This window comes from Dermacentor andersoni, chromosome 4, assembly GCF_023375885.2.
Source record: "Dermacentor andersoni chromosome 4, qqDerAnde1_hic_scaffold, whole genome shotgun sequence".
NCBI lineage: Eukaryota > Metazoa > Arthropoda > Arachnida > Ixodida > Ixodidae > Dermacentor > Dermacentor andersoni.
Genome location: NC_092817.1, coordinates 182,273,263 through 182,296,802, shown reverse-complemented (window position 1 = coordinate 182,296,802; position 23,540 = coordinate 182,273,263). Strand labels below are relative to the sequence as shown.

Sequence of the window (23,540 nt, the reverse complement as noted above, 5' to 3'; positions counted from 1 at the left end):
AATGCGGCCGCCGTGGCCGGGATTCGATCCCGCGACCTCGTGCTCAGCAGCCCAACACCATAGCCACTGAGCAACCGCGGCGGGTACTATCGATAACATTCCAGAAACTTCCGATACATGCAGGCGCTTCCTGCGCTGTGCGAAAACATTTGTTACACGGTCGTACATGTCGCCCGCTAAAGACAAACAAGTACACGTGTCAATATTGTACCAGGCGGCACGCTATGTAGCAGTTACTAGTAGCGCTACGATGTAGATAGGGAAGGTTTGAGGAAGGAAAAAATTAAGGAGGTATATACAAAGGTGCTCTTATAAAATACATGTATAGCATACCTTATTAAATAAAGCAGGCTAGCTGGCTATTTGACACCGGCCCGTTTCATAGAAGATTCCGATAAATCATCATCAGCACCAGCATCATCATCATCATCATCGTATCGTAGCACTTGTCACCCGATGTATGTAAGATGCGCCGCGCAGCGTCGATACGTGTAAACTTTGCATGCAGTTGCTTTGCATTGCAATTTCATTGCAGTAGCGTTGACTCGGCGGTTTCTTGAGAACCGCCGAGTCAAGGTTAAGCGTAGTCCACACCCACCAGCGCGAAGAAGCCAGGACTGAAAGTGTCCGCACTACAGAAAAGACGAGTTTCGGTTTGTGATTCTAAACGCTAGAAGCCTAGTAAATAAAATTGGGGACCTGGAATACATTCTAGCCACCTATGACCCACACACTGTCACAGTTAGAGACGTGACTACATCCTGACACACGAGACAATGGGTTACTGTCGCCAAGTTATAAGATAATGCAGAATGACCGCGAATCCCGAGGAGGTGGTGTTGCCATAATTGCTAAAGATATTCAATGCGTACGTTTGCAAGGTATCCAAAATCGTGAGACTGTGTGGTGCAACTTTAGGATTGACAATGCCTTAGTCCTTCTCGGGGCAATTTACAGAGCACCTTATCAGTGCGTTGTGTACTCTACGTATAGGATATCAAGAGTCACTTAGATGAGCGAAAACCGCGAAATGTTCGTACAATTCCTTCAGGAAATTTTAGTTTAACAAATATCGACTCGCGTTCTCTCAATATAGGATTGCAAGAGCGCTCAGAGCGTGACTTGCTCATTGATACAGCTTTTTTTTTTTTTTCAGAACTTATGGGAAATAGTTCAGGGAAGTACATCCACGCCAGGCGCAGCGGAATCTATCCTAGATTTAGTATTTCTCAACCGGCGTTTCGATAATTACGAAATGACAGTTGACAAGGAACTATCGGATCACAAGTTAGTATTCGTTCAAATAAAGCACGATACTGCACGCAATAAAGTCGAAGAACATGCCGTATACGAGCCAAATTTCTCGAAAGCCGATGACACTAACACAATTGATTATCTCTCGTACTACTCGGATCATTTCAGCGCCGAGTCTGACGTAAAGGTAATGTCGGCAAAATTTAAAGCTATTTTCTTCCATAGCATTGACAGCTTCGTATCAGTTACAAAGAAAAAGACAAACGAACTGAACCCATGGATTACTCGCGAGATCATCTGCCTTAAGCGACGGATCAGTTGCGAAATACAGAAAACGAACAGGAATCGTCACAAAAAATATGAAGCACGTCAGCTACTACATATCACGCTATCAAATATCGAAAACAAGACGACGACGACGAACGTGCCAGTAAGCGTCGAAGACCGGCTCCCGCTTCTGAAAATGGTTTCGGTGATTTAATTTGAGCCCAGTGCGACTATTTTAGTGCCAACGGACTCTTTAAGTTGTGACGATCCCGTAGACACCCGACTCTTGAAGGTGGGTGGCCTTGTTGCGATATTATCGGCCTTTTCCGTCCAGACCACGCCGCTGCGACGCTAACCCTAGCCGCGCTTGTGTTAGCGCGGCGAAGTGCTGCTGCGGCGCCAGCTTTTCTCGTCAGTGTCTGCAGTGATGGAATGTGAAGTGGAAGGGGAGCTTCTGACTCCCGAGGAATTTTCCAAGGATCCCGGATGGCAAACAGTTGCTGCCAGGCGCTCCGGAGCCAAATCGGCGCCCGTCGAGCGAGTTGGTGCCATTTCTACCGGCGCTAAGCCAAATGACAACGCGACCGCAAAGGGTCGCCGAGACCGCAGCAGCGCTAAAGCCAAAATTATTCGGGGTGGAAGGATGCCTCCGCTGCCCAAAGAAGACGCGAAGATCATCGTCAGGCCGAAGGGAGGTCTGAACATCAGCAAGGTGGGGCCGACAGTTGTGGCCGAGGCCATATGGAACGCAGTCGGTTTCAACCAGGCGAAGCGGGACTCGGACACGATGTGCCCGAATTTCCAACAAAATATCATGGTCATCAGCACCCCCAGCAGAGAGAATGCGACCCTCTACGTCAGGGTCGAGTGCATCGCTGTTGGCGGCCAGCAGCACGAGGTGAACGCGTACGAGGCAGCGCCCAACTCTACGTGCAAAGGCGTGATCCGCGGCATCGCACCAAGTGAAGGCCCGGAGGAGCTCGATCGCAAGATTGTCAACTCAAAGAACCCGCTGGCCTTGGGAGCCAAACGAATCAAGAGCACGGGCACCGTGGTTGTGGTCTTCGATGGCTACAAGGTGCCAAACTACGTGTCGTACGGCGGCACACTTGTCAGGTGTGCATTATATAGGAAGCAAGTGGAGGTGTGCTACGCCTGTGGCCGCCTCGGGCATCGAGCGGACGTCTGCCCCTCGCCGGACGAAACTATGTGCAGGGGATGCGGCATCGCCAACCCGGACGAACAACACAAGTGCGACCCCAAATGCAGGCTGTGCGGAGGCCGACACTTCACCGCTGCCAAGGAGTGCAAGCAGAGGTACCAGACGCCGTACCTCGTCAGACGCAGGCGCCGGGACCGATCCCGAGCCAACAGAAGCAAGTCTCCGGCCCTCGCCATGGGCGAGCGACAACTCCCGGCCGCCGCCGGTCACTCCGCGACTCGCGGGAGCTCTAGATCCAGGAGCCCCTCTCCACCTTCCGGACGCCGTTCCAGGTCCAGGGGCAGATCCCGGTCCAGGGGCAGATCTATGTCCAGGGGCAGATCCGGAAGCCGCTCCAGGAGCCGCTCTGTCTCATGGGCACGGTATGGGTCCAGTGCCGGCCAGCAGAGGAAGAGAAAGTCGACGCTATCGTGGGCAGATATGGTTGCTGGCGGCGCCCATGCGAGATCCACCCGGGGCCCACGCGACCCGCTTCCAGAGCAATCCAGGGAGGCAGAGGTAGCGCGCCTTATGAAGGAAAACGCGGACTTAAAAGGACTGATCAGAAAGATGGCTACCGAAATGATAGAGATTAAGAAATTAGTAATCAGTCAGAGTGTTACATCCAACGCGTCGGCGCCGACCGCCACAGAAGCACCAGTTCCGGCCTGCGACTCGGCTGGCGCCGCCAAGCGTAGGGCAGTTTCCAGTAAGGACGATTCAGATTCGCAAACTTATGAGATCAAAGGCATGCTGGCCACGCTCACTAAGAGCGCGCAGCAGTTACAACAAGGCTTAGCACAGGTGCAAGTCGCCCTAGGAGACCCGAGGAGAGGCCTAGGCGCGCTGGCCGATCGCATGGACGCCCTCGAGCGTCTGGTCATTCCGAATAATACGGCCGTAACTCCGATGCAGGTCGTTGTTCCGAACGCGTCGGGGACTCAAATCAGGGCTACGAGCACATCGGCACGTCAGAGTGGGGGGAACTTCTTGCGTGCACCTCTGCTTACAGCGGGTACCCCGGACAATTTATCTAATCATGGATAGTGCCAAAGAGGAGTTCAAAATTTGGCAGTGGAACTGCAGGGGGTACTCCAATAAGAGGGCTCCTTTGCAGCAATATTTAAGGTCGCTACGTAACAAACCACAAGTAATAGCATTACAGGAAACCCTCGTCTCTGCCGCATCCCTCTCTGGTTATCGTGCCGTCTCCGTGCAGGCCGAAGGTCGGGGAGTGTGCACGTTAGTTGACAGGAGGCTTACACACTTGTCTCACGACCTGAAGCTGGCGAGTTGCAAGGTCGAATACGTCATGGCGGAGGTTCTGCTCAATACGAGACAACGCAACCAGCGGAGAAACAGCGTGTTCATACTAAACATCTACAGCAATCCTAGGGACTCGCAACAGCAGTTCAAAACGATACTCAAGAAGTCCGTCGACCTGGCCGGCACCCATCCCTTGGTCGTCGTCGGAGATTTCAACGCACCGTATGGCGTGTGGGGCTACGTCTACGACACGAGCAAGGGTCGGGGTTTGTGGCAGAACGCCAACGAAATGGACCTCACGCTCATCACGGACAAGGCGTTCCCCACCCGAATCGGCAACTCGGTTAGCCGGGACACCACCCCCGATCTGGCGTTCGTGAAGAACGTCGAGGGAGCCGAGTGGAGCAACACCGCAATAAATTTTGGTAGCGACCATTATGTGCTCGAGACCCGCTTCGAAGTCACCCGAAGTAAATCCAGACAATTCACTGTCACGGACTGGGACCTTTTTCGCAAGCTCCGCGGCAACGACAGCGCACCCGTCCCAAAAGACCTGGAAGATTGGTGCGAGCGAATCAAGAGTGACGCCGAGTCATCCACTAAGAAGATCGTCAGCGACCTGGAGGTAGAAAAGATGGACAGTAGGCTGGCCCATCTGATCGAGGCCAAGCAGGCGCTGCTTTTGAGATGGAAGGGACAAAGGTTTAACCGAAGACTGAGGAAAAAGATCTCCGAACTTAACAAGGCCATCGAAGATCACTGTCGGACCCTCGGCAAGCAGCAATGGGACGAGGTCTGTGACTCGATCGACGGGCAGATGCGTAACGGCAAGTCCTGGGGCATGCTTAAACATCTTCTCGACGAGGGCAGCACCAGATCCAGTCAGAGACACACGCTCGCCAGAGCCTTTCACGAAGCTACCATATCCTGTTCCGGGGACGAGCTGGTTGCCAAGCTCATGGAGAAATACCTTCCCATAAAGCATAGCGACGAGGAAGACCGGTTTCCCGACTACCTCGGACCAGCCCGTCCGGAATTGGACGAAGACTTCACCGTGGGGGAAATTAGGCAAGCCATTTTCGCGCTCAAGGGGAAGTGTGCGCCAGGTGCCGACAGAATCACCAACAAGATGCTGCGGAACCTTGACGACGGTTCGATCGCATACCTCACCGAGAAGATCAACGAGACGTGGAAAAACGGCAGCGTCCCAGAGCAATGGAAGAGCGCCAACGTCGTCCTGATCCCCAAACCCGGCAAGGCTCCGAACGTGGACAACCTCCGACCGATCTCTCTCACCTCCTGCGTTGGGAAAGTGGCGGAGCACGTCGTCCTCAACAGACTAAACAGATATCTCGAAGAGAACAACATCTATACCTACAACATGATTGGCTTTCGTGCCGGCCTCTCGTCGCAGGACGCCATGAAGATGATCAAACATCAAATCATCGATGGCAGTACCAGAGACACCAGGGCCCTGCTCGGACTCGACCTCGAGAAAGCGTTTGACAACGTTCTCCACGAATACATTCTGGCCTCCGTGGCAGACCTCAAGCTGGGCCCCAGACTATATAACTACGTCCGTTCGTTCCTGACGGGGAGGAAAGCGAGGCTGCGGATCGGCGACTTTGTCTCCGACGAGGTGCTCCTGGGCGCACGGGGCACGCCGCAAGGCTCGGTCATTTCGCCTGCTCTCTTCAACATTTGCATGATCGGCCTCTCGAGGAATCTGGCCCAAGTTGAAGGAATCAAACACACCATCTACGCAGACGACATCACCATCTGGTGCACCGGCGGTAGCGAAGGGCAAGTGGAAAGCGCCATGCAAGAGGCGGTAGACGTCACAGAGCAGTACCTGCTACCCACCGGACTCAGATGTTCCCCGACCAAATCTGAGCTTCTCCTTTATAGAAAAGAAAAAGGCCGCAGACCCAAGGGCTGGAAACCGGTCTCAGAAAGTGACATTCACCTGTTCACTCGGAGCGGTGACCCGATACCCAGGGTCGACACCATCAGAGTCCTGGGTATGTTCATAGAATCACGCGGCGGCAACGGCACTGCGTTACGCAAGATAATTGCGAAAACCGACAATGCTTTTCGCCTCGTCCGAAGGGTCACGAACAGACATCGTGGCCTCAAGGAGGACAACCTGCTTCGGCTCATCAACGCCTTTGTGCTGTGTCACTTTACCTACACGGTGGCCATGCACAACTGGCTCAGAGCCGAGCGGGAAAAGCTTAATGCCCTCATTAGAAAATTCTTCAAGAGAGCCCTCGGGCTGCCCGTCAGAACGCATACAGAGGACCTCCTTCGGCTCGGCATACACAACACCATGGAGGAGATGGCCGAGGCTCAGGAACGGGCCCAGCTAACTCGGCTGTCCACCACGCCAGCCGGCAGGCGTATCCTCGAGGAGATCGGACTCGCACCAACCAAGAACTTGGCTGAAGACACCCAAATCCCCAGAGAAATAGGGGAGAAGATCGTGGTCGCCCCTTTGCCCCGCAACGTTCATCCCGTTCACAACGCAGGTCGTCGCAAGGCAAGAGCACTTAATATACTAAAGCAAATAAACAAAGACAAAATCACAGCAAGCTTCGTGGACGCAGCTGCATACCGAGACGGCAAGGCTTTTGCGGTTTCCGTCATTGACACGCTGGGCAAAGTCATCAACTGTGCTTCCGTCCGGACGACGAACCCAGAGGTGGCCGAGCAAGTGGCCATTGCACTCGCCATGCAAGACGGTCGGAGAGACAGGGTGTATAGCGATTCGAAAGCCGCCATCAGGGCATTCCAGAAAGGCCGGGTAGCCCGGCAGGTAGTTCACATTCTGAAAGGCGCCAAACAGGGCAACACCTCCATGCACTCGATCCTTTGGTTCCCTGCACATGTCGGGGCGATTGAGGGGGTTCCTCTGAACCTCAACGAGTCTGCCCACGAGGCTGCGCGTGGCTTTACCGACCGCGCTGCCCTCGGATCGGGCGACTCTCTCCCCGGACACAGAGACGCTCCTCTCACACACAACGAAATCACGAAATTCTTTTACTTAGAGAGAAGGGTTTTCCCCCCGCCTCACTCCAAGCTAAGCAGGCCGCAGGCGGTCACACTCAGACTTCTACAAACGAACTCGTACCCAAATCCGGCGTCCCTTAATAGCATATATCCAGAGATTTATCCAAATTGTTCTTGCGTGGCCTGTGGTGAGGTAGCTACGTTGCCTCATATGCTCTGGGAGTGCGGGTCGCTGGGCCCGACGTTCACCAAGGAAGAGTGGGACGCGCTCCTGCGAAGTCCTGTCTTTGACGATCAAATCCTGGCCGTCCAGCGGGCCCGCGATCGGGCCGGCAGACTAGATCTGTCAGTCCCGTCGTGGGATTAGCCGGGTGCGCGTTTTATCGCGCTTTGCTGGACCAAATAAAAGTTTATTCACTCACTCACTCAAAACATGCTAACAGAAGCCAAAAATAAGCATCACGCAGAAACTCTCAAAAACTTTATGTAATCATCCCCGCAACGTTTTTGGCGGTACTTATCGCGAAGTGATGGCAAATCTTATAGCGTAGTTGTAAACAATGCGCTTGTGACTGATCGCGCGATAGTATCATCATGCTTTGATGCATATTTTCAGTCAGTTTTTACTCCTTCGGATCAAGTTGGTTCATTGCACCTTCCTTGAAATCAGTACAATTGTGCACCAATGCCTGAAATAACAGTAACGTACGAATGAAGTCTGTCTCTTATTCTAAAGATGGATGAAAAGAAAATCTGTAGGCCCGGAAAAAATATTGAACGCATTTTTACGAAGATATGCGGAATGGGTAGCCCACTACTTCAAAATAATATTTACTGCGTCAATCGCTCAAAACCAACTTCCGGACGATATGCTAGTGGCAAAAGTGATCCCAATACATGAAACAGGTGACAAGCAGCCAATTGAAAGTTATCGTCCCATATCCTTGACCTACCTTTGCTGCAAGCTACTCGAATATGTCATATTGAAATCTATATACACATATTTGAACATGACAAAACCTTTTTTCCAAACCAACACGGGCTTAAGCAACGCCTTTCTACCACCACGCAGCTAATAGAAACCTTCAACGACTTTCCTAGAGTTTGAATAACAACAAACAAGTTGACGCGATTTGCTTAGACTTATCTAAAGCCTTTGAAAGAATTGTTCACTTTCTATTAATCAGTAAATTGGCATAAACGGGAATTAATCGCAATTTGGTAGAATAGATTCACGCATATCTGTCCGGTAGAATGCGGTATGTGGAAGTGAATGGCATAAAATTGACCACCTCAGCTGTGAGCTCAGGCGTACCGCAAGGATCTGTTTTAGGTACTGTTTTATTTTTCGCATACGTTAGTGATATCAGTTCCGTTATCACTGAACCCATCACCATACGATTGTACGCAGAACACTGTCTACTTTATCAGCTCTAATGACGTCAATGATCAAAAATTGCTGAGTGACGCTCTTGCTGCCATTGACATGTGGTGTGAAAATTGGAAAATAACAATTAATGAATAAAAGACCGTTGTTTTCAAGGTATCCAACAAGATAAAGAATGTCATAGATCACAAATACTTTGTGAGCTCCCGAATACTCGCTACAGTTGATACGCTCAAATACCTGGGGATAACTTTCACCAAGAACGTAAGCTGGAAAGCGCATATCACAAATATCACAAGCTCTGCTAAAAAAACCATTTTTGGTTTCTACGCAGGAAGTTGACCGCGTTTGTTGCCTATATGAGGCCAACATTCGAGTACGCGAGCATTATGTGGGACACGTTCCAAGTGGGTCTAATAAACGAACTTGAAAGGGTATAAAGAAAGGCTGCACGCGTGCATTTGCCAATGAAACACCTATGGAGCCGCTCCTCCAGCTTACGCGGTGACAATTAGCTGCGTGTGCTGCGTAGGCCTGTGACTTTTCGTGGCTCCGATTGGCATTTATCTGCGAAGAACTTCATTTTTCACCGTGCTTTGAGGGTCGGCCACGCTGTACGGCCTTCCAGCTCATACTTAGAGCACTGATCTCGTCGCCGCTTGCAAGTGAAGTCCCAAACCCATAACAACTTGCCGTAGGTTAGTTTGACTACATTCGCTAGAATAAAATATACTCACGGAGGTGCCGCCGCAGAAGTTCGAAGAAGTGCCGATACACTAAAAGAAGCAGAAGAATGCGTAATCATCAGTAAAGATAAATGCATTGAAACACCGACTAGTGAATGAGACATGCACCGCTAGAGGGGGGGGGGGGGTATATTGTTCAGTGCGGCCTATTTCCCTGCATGTAACTTCTTTGTTTAACTTTCAGAATAAGTTAGCGCTAATGTAAAAACAACGAGGCGTCGTCCAGCACTCGGAGATCTTTCGAGAGACTGCTTGAGATTCAGAAGACGGCACCCCGTCACCGAAGGACACTCGCCGCTAGAGAACCTGAATCCCCATGATCGCCATCTGGATGGACAGAGACATTGATAAGCATTGATTGTTATCGTTTAACAGACTGCCATATTTATGCCGAATAAATCAAACCGTGAAATATCTCTTCCAGAAAGCACACTGATAGGCTAGTTGATGATGATGATGATGATGATGAATCCTCAACAAATGGCACAAACCCACTGTGGGGGATAGGCCACGAATCGGGTGGTAATATGATTCAATAGATAAAATAAATTGGATAATAAATAACACAGGAAAAAAAAAATAATCCAAGATGCACAATAAAATGTGAATACATGAAATAAAGTATTGATCAATACTGTAGTAAGCCTTGCGGTGATAAGAATGGTTAAAAAAAAAGAAAAAAAAAAAAAAGAAAGGTGGATGCACCTAAACTTGAGTAAGGTAAATTATGGATAATAATAGTAAAATTTAAAGTGTGAATTTGTGCCTTTACTTTTTGAATTTTCCAAACTAAAGTAAAGATCAATCAATTCTTGAAACTAAGAACTGTTAACAAGGCATTCTTTTTGTGCCACATAGAAAATCATAAATGGCTAGGCATACGTTCCTGTGGCTATAGCCCAATACTGTTGCTCCAAGAGAGAGAATAGTAGGGCTGTTTAAAGGCAATCCTAAATTATGAAGAGGGATTTCTAGACATAGTTTTCTTTGAACAGAAAATCGCCGACAAGATAATAAAAAATGATCTATAGATTCCGGTTCATTGCAGAGGTAGCATAGAGGTGATACCGCCAGACCACACCTGTGCAAGTAAAAGTTAAGTGTTGGAATACGGCAACGCAGCCTAGTAAAGGAAACTTCGAATTTACGGTTAGGACACCAATTCCGGTTCCAAGAATAATTTAGGTGCAAAAAATCTGTACATTTTGCTAATGACAGGGCTTTTTTGTCTTCGCTCAAAGAAAATTGTCTATATCTGGCTGCAGTGACGTGCGCCGTTGCCGGCAGCACAGAGAGCACAGGGCCTGTTAAAGCAGCTCGGGCCAAGGAATCGGCTATTTCATTAATTTGAATGTCTCGGTGGCCTGGGACCCATACCATATGAACTAAACTTAAATGAGGCGGAGCTAATGAATAAAACGTGTTCAATGTTGTCGATTTTGTAGACGCAGTAAGTGCACTGCATACAGATAGAGAATCTGTGACGATAATCACTCTTGTAGCATCAACGGGTAATTTCCTCAAGGCAAGAACTATTGCTAGAAGTTCGGCATGAAAAATTGATGTGTAATCTGGTAGGCGAAGTGAAAAAGACCAATCGAGGGATGGTGAGTAGATACCCACGCCTGCCTTCTCTTCACACGAAGAAGCATCAGTCGCTATTACATTTATTTTGAAACGGGCCAAATATTCTTGTAAACGATCATTCAAATATGTTGTGGGCAGAAATTTTGCATTGTTAGGAAAAATGTCTGCAAATTCAATTTTGAGGGATCCTGTAGAGCTATGAAGCGGAATTATATCTCTAAGGCTTACTTTTAAAGGTGTCAATTGTGCTTGCACAAATACGACTTGTGGGGTATGCAACCGGGACCACGTGTTCTCAAAAAATGGATTTGGTTCACTAATAAATGCATATTGTCCTCGTCGTAGCGAAGATTCATAAGCTCTTAAGTAGGTTTGAACCGTAAGCATGCGGAATCGCGTGTGAAGAGTAGGTAGGCGCGCTTCCTGGTATAATACATTATTAGCCACAAATTTAGGGAGACCTAAACATAGTCGAAGAGCTTCTCTTTCTAACAGAATAAGGGGCCTTAACTTATATTTTGCACTTCCAGAGAATAAAACACAGCCAAATTCTAGAATCGGTCGTATATACATACGATAAATCATAATTAGTGTGTCACTTCGCATACCAGAACGTCGGTTACATATTCTACGTAGTAGACCTACGGCTCGTGTCCCCTTCGTTCCAATACTCTCTATGTGAGAACGCCAGTTAAGTTTTCCGTCATATATGATACCCAAGTATTTTATTGACTCTACCTGAGGAATGGTTCTTTGTTCGTATACTAATGATAACTGTAACGGCCCGGAAAACGGAAAAACAAGGACTGCACTTTTGTTTATGTTAAGTGATAGATGGAGATCATGGAGCCACGTCTGTAGAGTACCGAGGTACGCTTGCAAAGACAGGTGAAGAGAATTTACGTCTCTAGCAGTCGCGAAAAATGCAATGTCATCTGCATAGACATACAGATTTACATCCTGGTGCAGCGGAACTGAACTCATCAAGAGGTTAAATAGCACAGGAGACAGAACAGCCCCCTGGGGCACCCCTCTTGTCTGATCGAACTGCCTTGAAGAAAAACCGTTTTGAGAACAATGAAATTTTCTGTTTCGTAGAAATTCGAAAATCCATGCCGTTATATATCTAGGAAAATTGTAGGACTGTAACCTGTCCAGCAGTAGAGAGTACTCAACGCTGTCATAAGCTTTTGCGATGTCAAGAGTCACTAAAGCACTAACTTCTTTTCTTTGTTGAGCAAGTTGGATGCGGCTTTCTAAATCTACATGCGCGCACCAAATGGACAGACCGGGCCGGAAACCTATTTGGCATGTGCTCAGTAACGAATTTTGGTATATATGATCCATCATACGATCATATAAAACTCTTTCAATGAGTTTTACCATATTTGACGTAAGAGAGATAGGCCTAATGTTCTCAAGATTGTAGCCGGCTCCTTGTTTTTTAAGCAACGGAATAATTTTGGCTGTCCTCCATTCTTGTGGAATCCACGAATTTTGTAGAGAATAATTTACCGTATTCAGAATGTCGTCAGGAGACATTTCAAACAATAATTTTAGCATGGCATTGGAAATGCCGTCAGGACCTGGAGCTGAGGCAGGCAGAGACCCAAGGACATTAGACAGTTCTGACATTGTGACTTCCCCAAAGTCATCGGCGATGGAGGGCCTTAGTGGCCCATTCGGCAAACGTGATGTTAAGAGTTGAGCTAAGCCCTTTCCTATGAATTCTAATGAAGCAGATATCTCGCGCGGTGAAAGAATTATCGATTCAGTATTCGGTCGTGTCGGTATGAATTTTCTGTATCGCAGGAATCTGAAGAGAGCCTTTTTGTTGCTGGGCTTAGAGAGGAAGTCATGATGTTTTTCGTCATATTCACATTTGGCATTCGATACTGTTCTCTTGAACGCAGCAGCTGCGAATTTATAATCACTCCAGTTGCTCGGACACTGATTGTAAAGTAATTTCTTCCATGCGGCTTTGCGTCTTCTATAATCCCGCGTGCAATCCGAATTCCACCATGGAGAGGTAGCACCTTTGCTTACGTTAACATTAAATTGGGACTTTTTAAAGGAACTTTTTAATACAGCGCAAAGCCGCATGGCTTTGATGTCATTGGGTATCGTTTTCTGGGAGTTGAGGACCGTTTTCAAGACACTTTGAAATTTCTGGTAGTTGACAAAAGTCCGCGACGGAGACTTCAGGAGAATAACTGGACTGACAATATCAAACCTAATAGGTAGATGGTCACTAGTTGAGGCTGAGTCGACAGTAGACCAGGAAGTTACGGCAATTCCTGAACTGGCAAATGTAAGATCCAATGCTGATTTAGAAAGGCCCTGAATAAAGGTAGCTGAATTCGTGTTTAAGCAACAAAAATTTTGACTAATTGCCCAGTCCGACAATCGCTTTCCACATGAGTCCGTTTTGAAACCCCAAGACACATGATGAGAATTAAAGTCTCCGGCTAACACAATTTCTTTCCTACAAGATTTGATAACGGTATCGAGGAAACGAGTATCATGCACGCCTGTGGGAAAATATGTATTAACTAACGAAAATGGGGAACAACCAGGAATAGTTACATCTATTGCTAGTATCTCACACTCTTTCGATATATACTGATAGGAAATTTTTACTTTGTGGCATATTTTAGTTGTTATCAAGAAAGCAAGTCCTCCGCCTCGCGATGGACGGTCCAATCGAAATAAACGATAATTTTTTATATGAAAATCTTGGCCGTTGGAAAGCCAAGTTTCCTGCAAAAGAATAATGTCGGGAGAAAGTTCTGAACAAAAATATATTAAATCGGTAGCTGCTGAAATAATCGAACGGCAGTTCCACTGTAATACCTTTAAATAACCTATGATGAATTAATGCCTGCTTTAGAGACCGCTTGCTCTAGAATACTGTCTTTTAGAAAATCTTTCTTCGAGATACTGTCTTTACCGTACTTTGTGGTTTTTGATTCAGGGACGGAGCTGGAAGAGTTAGAAGTAGAATCTGACTTGGAAAGACTATCTTTCACAAACTTTTTGTTTTTTGAGTGCGGCACAGAGACCGACGAGTTATCGTTAGGTGACCTTGTGCGTTTGAGAGTCGGGAGGTCCATTTCTACATCCTGGTTGTTTTCCAACACTGATCCAGACAAGCAGCCGTTGTCCGTCTCCTGAGTAGAAGTTGATGGCCTCGCATTGTTTGCGTCTTCTACAGTAACTGATAAGGGATCCCTTAGCTGTTGAGCATTCGATGGTAGAGTCTGTGAAAGAATCTGTGAGCTAGCATGAGCACTCGTTAAAGGACTTAACAGCTGAATCATTTGTGAAGTCAGCACTTGAGCTAGCGTCTCTGACAAGTTTAATGTTAATTGTTCCATTGCTTTTGACAACGCTTTCTCGACCGCTGTCGCAATAGAATCGGAAAGGGCTGAGTCTGCAACCATTTGCTGACGGGCTGTCACTCCTGCATATCCCCTAGGTCTCCCCTGAACCTCAACAACAGCATCACGGCGTGAACAGCGTCTCCTTTCAATGACATCTATAATTTGCAATTCCTGTGATCTTGCAGGGCAGTTCGAGTAGTTAGCGGGGTGACCACCACCACACAGACAACATTTCTCTTCTGATGACGAACAATCACTAAAATTGTGGTTGTCTCCACAAGTACGGCAGCGGGGTACAGATCTGCAGCCCCTAACGCTGTGACCAAATCGCCAACACTTGTTGCATTGTAGAATGCGTGGAGCCAGAGCTTCTACCTTGTAAATTAGGGGCCAGACCTTAATTTCTGTTGGCCGCATCGTCCCAGCACATGTAATTATAACCGACTCTGTTGGTACCTTTTTATTGTCAATTACTCGACTACACCGGTAAACGGATACGACTCCAGCCACCGAGAACATGTCTAAAATCTCGTCCGGGGTTAAAGTGACGTCTACCCCTCGCACAATGCCTCTAGAGCATGCGAGATGTGCCGGTACGAAACAGCTCACCGGATGTGAAGCGAAGGTGGTACAACTGAGTAGTTCTTTCACACAGGTCTGGTCTGGTGAGCAGCATAGTATACCCCCTTTGCTTTACGTGTGGACCAGATGGTCCATGCAAGATGACTTCGTTTCTTCGTCTTCGCTGCCGTCTTGCTTGTCCCACCTGCACTACACCTCAGTGGATGCAATACCAACTATAATTACCTAATATAATACAAACTCAGTAATTTTACTTTAATGTGAGGTTTAGTGCCTCGAAACTAGGCACCGTATATCAGAGATGCCGTACAGTCCCTGTTATCTGTAACATTGTATAAGACACCTGTACCTAAGATTATGTTTGAGTATATGGGACACTTTTTCGCACATATTAAACATGATTTAGGGGAACAATGCTTCGTATAATGGTACGCGTAAATGCAACACTCTTCTATATAACAATAATTACTCTTATTTTACAAAAACGCAGTCCTGCATGTCATGCTGTGTGGAGCAGTGCACCGCATAGACAGCAGTTCCAAATGCAAAACACAATGCTAAAATACAAGGACCCTCGCTCCATATATTTTGTCATTTTATGTGAAACGCCGTTCACTACGAGCGAATTGAACAAAAGGTTGCCAAAATTGCGCACTCATGGCACAGAAGTGAACAGAGTATACGGCGTTCCGGATTCATTCTTTGATATATAGTCAAAATTAAGAAGAGCTACATGGGTAGCAAAATGCTTTAACGTGCACTCGAAGCACCGTTACACGACGGTTCTTGCATTCCGCCGGCATCAAAATACGGCCGACGGAGCTGCGTATTGAATCGCCTTCCTCGTCCTCAGCGCAAGAACGCCATAGTCGCCAGTGCTGGTGTCCTGAGAAGGAGTGGCCTTCTCAGGACACCGCACTGGTGTCCCGTCATTCTCAAAGTGTGCGACAAGATACATAGATACACCACGCAATTTTCTGCTTAAACGCATAAAACGTTGGTTTGTTTAAAACCTGAGTGGAAAAATATTGCATTTTTACCGCAACCTTCACGGTGCATACCTGTGCATACATAATAAGATTATTCAGCGATAAACGCAACACCAAAGAAACAGAACAGCCGTAGCGAAATGTTTCTTTGGACGGTTGCAAACTGTCGCATTTGTTCGGACGCTCACAAACTGCTTTTAAACCCACCCGCAAAAATTTGATTTTCGTCCTTCTGAGAGGTAAACCATACGTCGTGTTCTCACCTAAAGTCAGTCCGGGAATGAATTGTTTTTTTATTCACGGCACATCAAATGCCCGATATAATGGGCTTAACATAAGAAATGGGCAGTGGGTACATATTGTTACAAAGTGCAAATTTATTACAAAACATGTAGTGAAAATTAGTCATACATCGGTTGCGCATACCCGCTTTTTTGTGTGTGTGCACCATGCAGAATTGTTAAGAATCGCCTACGGCAAATAACATAATTCTAGTCATGGAGCTGGATTACTCAGGGGCGGACATTACTTGTACGAGAAATAACAAAAGCACTAATTACCTTTTTCATTAAAAACTTTACGCCACGGCAATTTACGAATTGTAGCCGGCGAGCTCGCAAGGTGTATCCATTTGGAAGCAGTTTTCAGGCTCACACCAGTTTCGAGATGTTTATTCTCAAAGTGTGCGACAAAATACATAGATATACCACGCAATTTTCTGCTTCAACGCATAAAACGTTGGTTTGTTTAAAACCTGAGTGGAAAAATATCGCATTTTTACCGCAACCTTCACGGCGCATACCTCGAGACCCACGCGATCCTTAGTTTCTTCAATAGATGTGCTTTGTAAGCTCACCGCTAACAATTCTTAAATTGCATTATGGACCTTAAAGTAATTAGCTAAAAGTTTAATCATATAATACAGTATTGTCCCCTGGTTCAAGTAATTGAGCTGAAGGACTACAATTGCGCTAGTTGCCATAGCCGATTTTAAAAATTATGTATGATCTAAAGAATCACCTAGTATATATATATATATATATATATATATATATATATATATATATATATATATATATATATATATTGTGCGCACAAAAGGTGGACAATGAAAATTAAGCACCGACATATGGAGCTCGCATCAAGAGAACAAAAGCAACGATAAGTAACAGGGTTTTAAGTATTGTCCAGTACAAGAATACACAAAAATAATACTAATCATATAATTTTGTTAGAAATGCCCAAGATCAGCAAAAAATATTGCCCGGACAAATTAAACACAGAAAGAGCAGCGATTAGATGGCCTCCCGACACTGAGAAACGTTTGTGCGTACGATGACGTTGACGGGAAGAATATTCCCGTTGCAGCAGTTTGCAAAAAATGAAATGATATATAGTGATCGTGGTGCCATTCTTACGGAAATGAATGTTCCGCACACGAAATTTAACTGCAGTGGCACATGACAGGCTTATAATTACAGCACAGGTAATATATTGGAGATAAATGCGGCATTAGATGCATATTCTTATTTCGCTTTTGAAACTTGCGCAGAATTTCTAGTGTTGACGACCCTTGGGCATTCCTTAACAAAAAAATATCATTTATTTACGAAGCCGTATAATCTCATCCTCGATAATGGCAAAACAATCTAGTCTGAGCAGGCCTCGAGAATGCAGACAAGAACTGCATACGATGACCCAACGGAAAACAGCTTATAACGAACTGTTAAAATGAATTCACCCGCAGCAATCCTTGAGAAAACCTGGAAAGATAACTAGTGAAGTAAAACGTGCAACCTAGGTTGCAAGTTTTACTTACGCGCGGAATTTTAAGCTTACGGGCGGAATCAATCTATCTTTTTTGTCACGAAAGGGCGAAGGAGGGAAATGCATGTCACTAGTGCATTTCCTTCCTTTGTCCTTCGTGTTTGCGCTGAATTTATCGTTACCATGAATGCAACATTCCAACTAGCCCAATCGGCAATCTTGTCAGCTCTTTCTATCGTTTCTTTCCAGAATGCGACACAATTCAAAAGTGCCTTGGAAAATTGTGAAAAAAGAATAGAAAGCCGCGCTGTATCCATCCGGACCATAGTTATTTATTTAAGTTCAATTCAGATTTATTAAACACCTGCAAGATGCTTGCAGAACGGACAAAAACCCTGAGAAGACTGATTCGCGCACCAGATCATGGCATACAGCGGTATAAACTCCGCATATATACAGGAGCAAATCAAAGTGCGGGAAATGCAACAAAACTACAGAAAACTACAAAATAATGGAAAGAAGAGCTGAATATACGCATAAAGAAAATCCATAACGTGCATTGCGAAAAAGCCATTAGATCAGGAACCAAACAAACAGAGAAACACAGTCAGTAATTGAACGAAAGGTAATTAAACAACGGAGAGTTTCACATACACGCTTCGTCTCTCATTCGAGGAGGTCAATTCAACGTCTATGCCATTTTCGGCAAATTCATTTAGCAAGGTCGCTAATGTGTACAATGCATTTGGTTACTCTAGCTCGTACGGCATTCGTCAACTTTCCATGTTTCGGAATTGCGCGTTTGGTACGCAGGGGCTTTTTTTTTTTTTTTTTTGTTCGTCCTAGCCACTGATTTCAGAAGGTAAGTTTTCTTATTTGTTTCCAATGTAAGTTTTGCTGTAGTCTGAAATTGTATATACATTGTACATTAGCAATATTAAGTTTATGGAACATGTCACCTATGTGACTAAGGTAAGCAGGTTTAAGGGCCAGGCGTATGGCATTGTTCTGAAGCGAAAGAAGTTTCTTCATATTTGTTTTGTTATTCTACGAACTAGTGTGTCATACGTTACCATGGATTAAAATACAGGATTGCACGAAATATTATTAGCCGAAAGAGGCAAAGTGAGGCACTGTCGACACAGGAGGCGAATTACATTGAACCGTTTTTTATACAGGCAATTAATGTGAGCATCCCAGGATAAATTATTGGAGAAAATTATGCCAAGCGTTTTAAAACTTTCTACAGCTCTTGTTCCTGAGCCGTATGGTACCAGTCGAGATAAGCTCGCTGAATTTGTTTCATGGGTGAAACAAAACGACCTTTGTTTTAGTAATGTTTAGTTTAACGGATTATTTTTGGGCCACAAGCGAATACGACGAAGTGTTACATTATCGCGAAAAGATAGGCACGCGACATCCGAGCCGGCAGAAAATGTGATAGTATCGTCAGAGTATATTATGTTCGCCGCATGATCAATCTTAAGAAGACCGTTAATTTAAAGAACAAACACAAAAGAACCCAAAATACTTCCTTGTGCAACACCTACATAACCGGCTTGCCTGAAGAAGATTGAGCATTAATTATGACAAACTACGTCAAAGCGTTGCCTCGAATTCCATAGTGCTGCCATTTTTTTAAGAAGTCTGTTGTGATTAATATGATCGAATTCTTTTGTGAAATTCAGAAAGATACGAAGGGATGAAGTTGGGAATTTTGGATTTTTCATGCGCTATATTTTTTTGGCGTGAGCAGGGCGAACTCTGTAGATTTACAGTTTCTGAAACCCGGCGGGGTGGCTTAGACGCTATGGTGTAGCGCTGCTGCGCACGAGGTCGCGGGATCGAATCCCGGCAGCGGCGGCCGCATTTCGACGAGCGCGAAATGCAAGAACACCCGTGCCTCGTGCGTTGGGGGCACGTTGAAGATCCCCTGGTGGGCCAAGTTAATATGGAGCCCCCACTACGGCGTGCCTCTTAGTGAAATCGTGGTGTTGGCATGCAAAACCCCGGAATATTTTCTGAAGCTGTATTGCGAGTCAGACAGTATGTTGTTGTTGACCAGTAAATAAATTTAAAGCGTAAAAGTTATATCTTCGAATCCTTCTGAAAATACTGGTAGAATGGAGATTGGACGGTAGTTCGCAGGGTCGTTCTTATCATCCTTTTGTAAATTGCTGTAATTCTTGCGCATTGCACTTTACGATCAGATACCACAGATGTAAAACAATAATAAATATATGAGTTAAGCAATGTGCGAGCAAGTCTATAACAAATTTCATCGGTTTCATCTTCAGATCCATGCTATCTGTGCTGTGCTGTTACTTAAACTAGTGTAGGTTGTAATAATTCTCAGTAAGATACTACCGTCATAAACACTATACGCTCGCAGCGCGGCTCCATGTGGACACGCGGTCGCCTCTAGACGATTATGAGATATTATAATGAAATAAATGATTAAATAAATTTGCTAGTTCACCACCAGAGATATCCACGTTGTATTTCATTATCTTAGTAATGGGCCATTACGCCACCGTCGTCAAACAGTCGCCACGCGTACGTTGTCACACTGCCATACTGTTTGCCGTTATAGCCGCTCAATCGGTGTCATTCCAGCTTCGTGATATGACTCTATTCATGCTGTCATCGTCACGCGTTCTACTCCGATCCAGTGGTCAAAGTTATCCAATAGCTTTGAGCACCAAATATGCGTTCAGGGTGGTGAGGTACTCGTGATTGTTGCGTCATTGTCATTCCAGTTTCTTCATTCAACTTCCGTCATGCTATCGCTCCCACGCCATTGTCGTCATGTTGTCATCACGCTGTCGTTTTGTCATTGTCATCGCTCATGTAATGCAATCCCATTGTATTCATGCCATCGTCGTCATGCCACCTTCGTCGTCCTCGTCCCGTTGACGCCAATTTCTTCATTGTATTGGGACCATACTGTCGTCATTCAATCCTGATTAGGCCACCCTTGTCATGCTGTTATAGTAATACAGTCGCTATCACACCTCCGTTGTCAGGCTTTCGTCATAATGCTGTCGTAGTTGTGCCATGAACGTCACTTCCGATTCGTCATCCGAATCTCGTAATGCCATCGTCGTGTTGCAGGTTTTGTGGTATAGTCATTGTCCCGCATTTGCAATCATACACTCGCCGTCATCCCATTGTCTTCATGTCATTCTCATAATAACGTGGCATCGTCGTCATACAGTCGTCGTCATGCATTCGTTTTCATAGCGTCGTCGGAATGCCGTCGCAGTCTTTGCAAAATCATCGAAACTTCTGCATTCTACTCTCGTCATGGCGTAATAGTCATACAGTTGTCATGCCATCGTCAAGACGAGGTCATTTCACCGTCGTCATCACTTCAGTATTTTCCTCCCACTATATTTACGCCGTCGTCGTCATACCACATTCCTCGATACATGAACATCATTCCTTGTTTGTCATTCAATCGTGATCATGCCGTCGTTGTCATGCAATGGTCGTCATTTTGTCGTCACACAGACGCAATCATGCTTTCGTTGTCAGATCCTTGTCATTGTGTCGTCCTGGTCATGCCATCGTCGTCATTCGCGCTTCTCAGTCCAGATGTTGTCATACCATCGTCGTTTACCTTTGTTGTCATACAGTCTTCAACTCAGTGTCCCCTTGTCGTCGTCGTCGTTATACCATCGTCCCAATTTAACAATCGGCATCTCATTCTTGCCATGCTGTCGTCACATACGCCTTTGTCGTTCGATCGATATCATTCTCTCCGTCATAGATCATCTCTGCGTCGGCGTCATACAGCCGCCGTCATTTCGCCATGATAGTTGGAGAGCTTGGCAAGTGCTGTAGCAAAGTGAGATTATGTTGGAATATGTAGCATGTAACGGAAGTAACAAAAGTCTTATTATTACCACTACACGTGTTAAATAAACGTGACTTCTGTAATATTGGCAGTCGTTACATTGCTCCACTGATATTCGCATTACCGCCGAGTCATCAGAAGATTACTTCTACCATATTTCTTTTTTATCTAGCCTTTTATGCCGACCCGGTTCTCCAAGTTGTCTACCAGCTTAGGTCATTAGGCATGGCTGGAGGTCGCGATGCCATCATTGTTGTTCCACTGTCATCTCACCTTCTTCATGACTCATCATGCCATCGTCGTCACGCCTTCTGCGCCGACCCAGTGGGCCTAGTTCTCTAATAGCTTGGCCCACTAAGAATGTGCTCGAAGTGGTGATGCGATCGTCGTCATTCCAGCTTCGTTAATCACATCTCACCATGCCATTGTAAGGCGACGGTCATCATACAGGCTTCGGGGTGCAGTTGGCGATACGCCATTGTCTTCATACACTCATCGTCATCCAATTGTCCACATACCGTACTCATGCAATCATCGCCACAAAGTCATCGTCATGGACTTTTCATACCCAGGTCGTGATGTGGTCGCCGTTGTTCCATCGTCATTAATATAACTTTGTTCTCCGACCCTTGTCATACCATCGTCGTCATGCCACCGTTGTCACGTTGTGGCTTTACCATTGTCACCACTTCAGTAACGTCATTCCATTACCGTCGTATGATCATCGTCATACCACCTTCATCATTCCTGCGACTTCAGTCCTTCTTCATTACATCCCAATTATGCAGTCATCATTCAATCGTGATTAGGCTGCCGTGGTTACGTCATTGTGGTGTTTGCGTCATCGTCAGACAGTCGCCGTCATGCATCCGTTGTCATATCATCATCCTCATGCCTTCGTGGGTGCTGCATCGTCGTCATTTCAGCTTCACCGTCCGACTCTCGTCATTCTATCGTCATATAGACCTCGTAATAAAGTTGTCGTCATACGATTGTCGTCATACACTCCTCGTCTTCACACAGTCGTTGTCATACATGCGTTGTCGTCATTCCACCGTCATAATTGTATCTTCGATCGACATCCGACTATCGCCATGCATCGCCATGACGACGACGCCATGGTCATTGTCACACCATAAACACGTCGTCGTAATGCTGTCGTTTTACGATCATCTCTTCAATAACCTCATCGCATCGTCGTCATTCCGTCGTCGCCATATGGCCTTCTTCGATCCGTGGACGCCATTCCTTCTTCGTCCTTCTATCCTAATTATGCTGTTGTCATTAAATTGTGATTATGCCCTTACTGTCATGAATGCGTCGTCGTCAGACAGTCGCTATCCTGCACCTGTTGTCATACCGTCGTCGCTATGATGTAGCTGTAGTGCTATTGTCGTCATTGCATCTTCGTCATCCGACCCGCCGTGGTTGCTCACTGGCTATGATGTTGGGCTGCTGAGCACGAGGTTGAGGGATGGAATCCCGGCCACGGCAGCCGCATTTCGATGGGGGCGAAATGTGAAAACACCCGTGTACTTAGATTTAGGTGCACGTTAAAGAACCCCAGGTGGTCTAAATTTCCGGAGTCCCCCACTACGGCGTGCCTCATAATCAGAAAGTGGTTTTGGCACGTAAAACCCCATAATTTATTTTTTTTTCTTCGTCATCCGGTCCTCATCATGCCTTCGTCGTCTCACAATCAACATCAATCCAGTCGTCCTGATGTCGGCGTGATCATGCTGTCATCGTTATACCCCTATTATTATTTAGGAATAGTCAGTTCATTGTCGTTATGTCATTTTCGTCGTACCATTTTTCTCCTTCCATTGACGTCATTCTTTATTCCACATTCCATAGTCGTCTGTGCGCCGGCGTCATGCAGTTGTCGTCATACCGCCACGCTCACGGGCGACCTAGGCAACCGAGTGCCATATAAACATACGAGGATACCAAATTGTGTCACACATACCCAAACCAACGGAAGTCTCAGAACAAGAACTGCATGTGTTCAATGAACTGAAAAAATTTAAAATTAAATTATGGGCTTTTACGTGCCAAAACCACTTTCTGATTATGAGGCACGCCGTAGTGGAGGGCTCCGTAAATTTTGACCACCCGGGATTCTTTAACGTGCACCTAAATCTAAGTACACGGGTGTTTTCTCATTTCGCCCCCATCGAAATTCGGCCGCTGTGGCCGGGATTCGATCCCGCGACCTGGTGCTCAGCATGTTCATTAAACTT

The 23,540-nt window shown here is 46.1% G+C and overlaps 1 protein-coding gene across 1 annotated transcript in view; it reads right to left on the bottom strand.

Annotated features, from left to right (window-relative positions):
- LOC126531900 (spartin-like) overlaps nt 1-23,540 on the bottom strand; it is a 123,911-nt gene that overhangs the window by 28,699 nt on the left and 71,672 nt on the right. The window contains exon 8 of the mRNA XM_055070675.2: nt 9,122-9,160. Within this exon, the coding sequence (XP_054926650.1) occupies nt 9,122-9,160 (39 nt within the window). The remainder of the gene's footprint in view (nt 1-9,121; nt 9,161-23,540) is intronic.